The 2580-nt window shown below is 40.9% G+C and overlaps 1 protein-coding gene across 1 annotated transcript in view; it reads right to left on the bottom strand.

Moving 5' to 3' along the window:
* tti1 (TELO2 interacting protein 1) overlaps positions 1-2580 on the bottom strand; it is a 22125-nt gene that overhangs the window by 15602 nt on the left and 3943 nt on the right. Inside the window, exons 7-9 of the mRNA XM_020612509.1 lie at positions 1634-2050; positions 787-946; positions 2-85 (exon numbers count right to left, since the gene is read on the bottom strand). Of these exons, the coding sequence (XP_020468165.1) occupies positions 2-85; positions 787-946; positions 1634-2050 (661 nt within the window). The remainder of the gene's footprint in view (position 1; positions 86-786; positions 947-1633; positions 2051-2580) is intronic.

Consider the following 2580-nt stretch of genomic DNA (forward strand, 5'->3'; position numbering starts at 1 on the left):
ATGTTGAGAACTTCCTGGTCAGCGGAGGTCTGCTTGGGTCTGGACAACTCACTGGTCCTAATAAATCTAGAGGGAAACCACCTCGCTAACGGAGAAAAATAAGGCAAACAAACTTGTTAGACATAGCGCAGTAATGAGTAAGATCGTTTTTATTTTGTCTCTACCTTTGATGTTATTGCATATCTTTTCAGAAACCACCTGTTAAACTGTGACGACATTTTCCTTTCTTTCTCAAAATTTCCTGTCTAAGCAAGCCCAAGGCTTTAAGAAATTTCTCAAAATTTCCTGTCTAAGCAAGCGCAAGGCTTTAAGAAATTTTTTTTGTGGTCTGAAGATGTTTGAGCTTGAGCAACATTTCTAGCATGAAGAAAGTGACCGACCCTGATGAAGATCACAAACCAAAACAATACTAAGCCTTTTGCAGTCTGAAACTCATAATGTACCTTGAAATTCATGATTTTTCTTTAGATTTAGCCTGTGGGGTACTCTATCTGGGATACACTGGGCATTACAGAAAAATACAATTCACCAGTAAAAACTGAAAATAACATTCCAGATTTTACAGACTGGTGGTGTCATACTGAATGTAAACCCCAAGATTTAAATTTTATCAAGCAATAGTATAAGGTAAAATGACTATGATGAAACATAACTGAATTAAGTAGTCAGGTCATGTGTGGTAGAGAACAGGATTATATGCTACAGCATGTAACTGCATGATGAAGTCACAATTTGCTCCCCCATCCATGCGTAATAAATTAATTGTCATCACTTGTGAAATCTTACCCAGTGCCTTCATGAGCGTGTGGAGCACAGAGCAGAAAAGAGCAGCTGTGTGGTCGTAGCTGAGATCCAGAGCCATCAGCACATCCTGAACAATGTCCCTGACCAAAGGCAGCAGGCTGCAGTCAGAGTGAGTCAACATCACTGTCAGCACGCGTGGAGCCTGGCCAACAAGACGGGACTATGATGACATACATGTTCAGGACCCAACCAGCCTATGCAAACCCACACACTCTTCACCTGGTGTGGAGCTGAGCAATGCGACTCAGGCCAGAGTGAATGGGCTTACTTTAGACTCCTCTTAACAAAATCAGACTCAGTTTTAATTCTAACACCACTTGTAACTTAGGCTTTTGTTTTGGGCTAACTTGATATAAACCCAAAGATAAGATGCTTGCAGTTAATCCAATCTTCACCTTCCTGAGAGCAGATACACTTTGAATCAATCCGATAGCAGCTAATCACATTGTAAGATCAGCAAACAGACAACCCTGAAATTATCACATTCAAAGGAAAAGACAGCTGTGGCAACATGCAAAACGCTGCTAATCAATATATACCTCAAAACAACCAGAGAAAACCCAAAAAAGAAAAGAGGAAAAAAAATGTCTCATGATAAATGATCATTACATGCTTGCAAAGGAGTAGAAAGAAGTGATACTTATCTAGTTCTACCCCTACATGCACACCTAATAATCCCACTTTTAAATGTTTATTTGAAACTAATAAATGTTTTAAAGCATTAAGTTTTAACTGTTACTCCATTTAAACCAATTAAAACTGCACTGGATCTGCCAAAGCATGCCACAGCTATTCATCCTAACAACATGCCAAACCACCTCGACTTTACCTGTGGATGCTGGCTGAGCCTCTGCAGGTTGAGGGAGATGTCATTGAGCAGGTAGTCTGAGTTCTCATTGATCAGCTCCTTCAGGGAGAGGTAACCACAGGCTTTACTGATGTCCCACATGGAGCCCAGAGCTGCCTGGCTGACCAGTAGTGTCTCCTCCCCAGCTTTCTCCATCACTGGGTAAAGTGATGTCATCAACAGGGGGCGAAAGTCAAGGCCCAGAGCTTGAGCAAAGCACGCGATACCTTCGAGTTGGATACACAGCTGCCAGATGTTGCTGTTGAGCTGGTGGATTGTGGAGGTGGATGATGCGGGAGATGGGGAGTCAACTGAAGGAAGAATCACTTGGAGGGTGTTTGCATTAGAGCTGCTGACATGGCTGTTGGATATGGAGAAGAGTCTAGGTGGGCTGAGCAGCTAGAGAAACAGAGAATATAAATGTCATGCATCATCTAGTCTCTTCTCTATAATGTAATGTGGTTTTATTTTGTTGACATAAAAAAAAGTTCAGTATTAAGATGATGAATGAAGCTGAAGTTTAAAATGCAAAACGAGCTGACAATAGGAGTCAGATCAGAGTTAATACTCTGTACAAATTTCTTATAAAATGATCCATGAACACTGTTGTCAGTATATCGAACAGGTTTCATATTTATTACATGTTCTTTTTATGAATCTCAATAATTTGACTTAGCATTTTTGTTCTTAAAATCCGTTTCACTTTGTGTTTTGCCTGTATGGACAGGAATCTGAGCTGAAAAAGTTCAGTGAAGAAGTTAGCTTAGCATAAAGAATGGAAGCAGCTATCCTGGCTCTGGCTAAAGGTAAAAACATCCACCTGGAGAAACTTCCTGGACTTTGTGTTGTCCCCATGAGGTTGGCAGGCAAACAGCAGAGACTGCTCGAAGCTGAGATTGGCATAAAACTTCTCATCTAACTCTCAGCAG

Source organism: Monopterus albus, unplaced genomic scaffold (genome assembly GCF_001952655.1).
Source record: "Monopterus albus unplaced genomic scaffold, M_albus_1.0 scaffold126.1, whole genome shotgun sequence".
NCBI classification, from domain to species: Eukaryota; Metazoa; Chordata; class Actinopteri; order Synbranchiformes; family Synbranchidae; genus Monopterus; species Monopterus albus.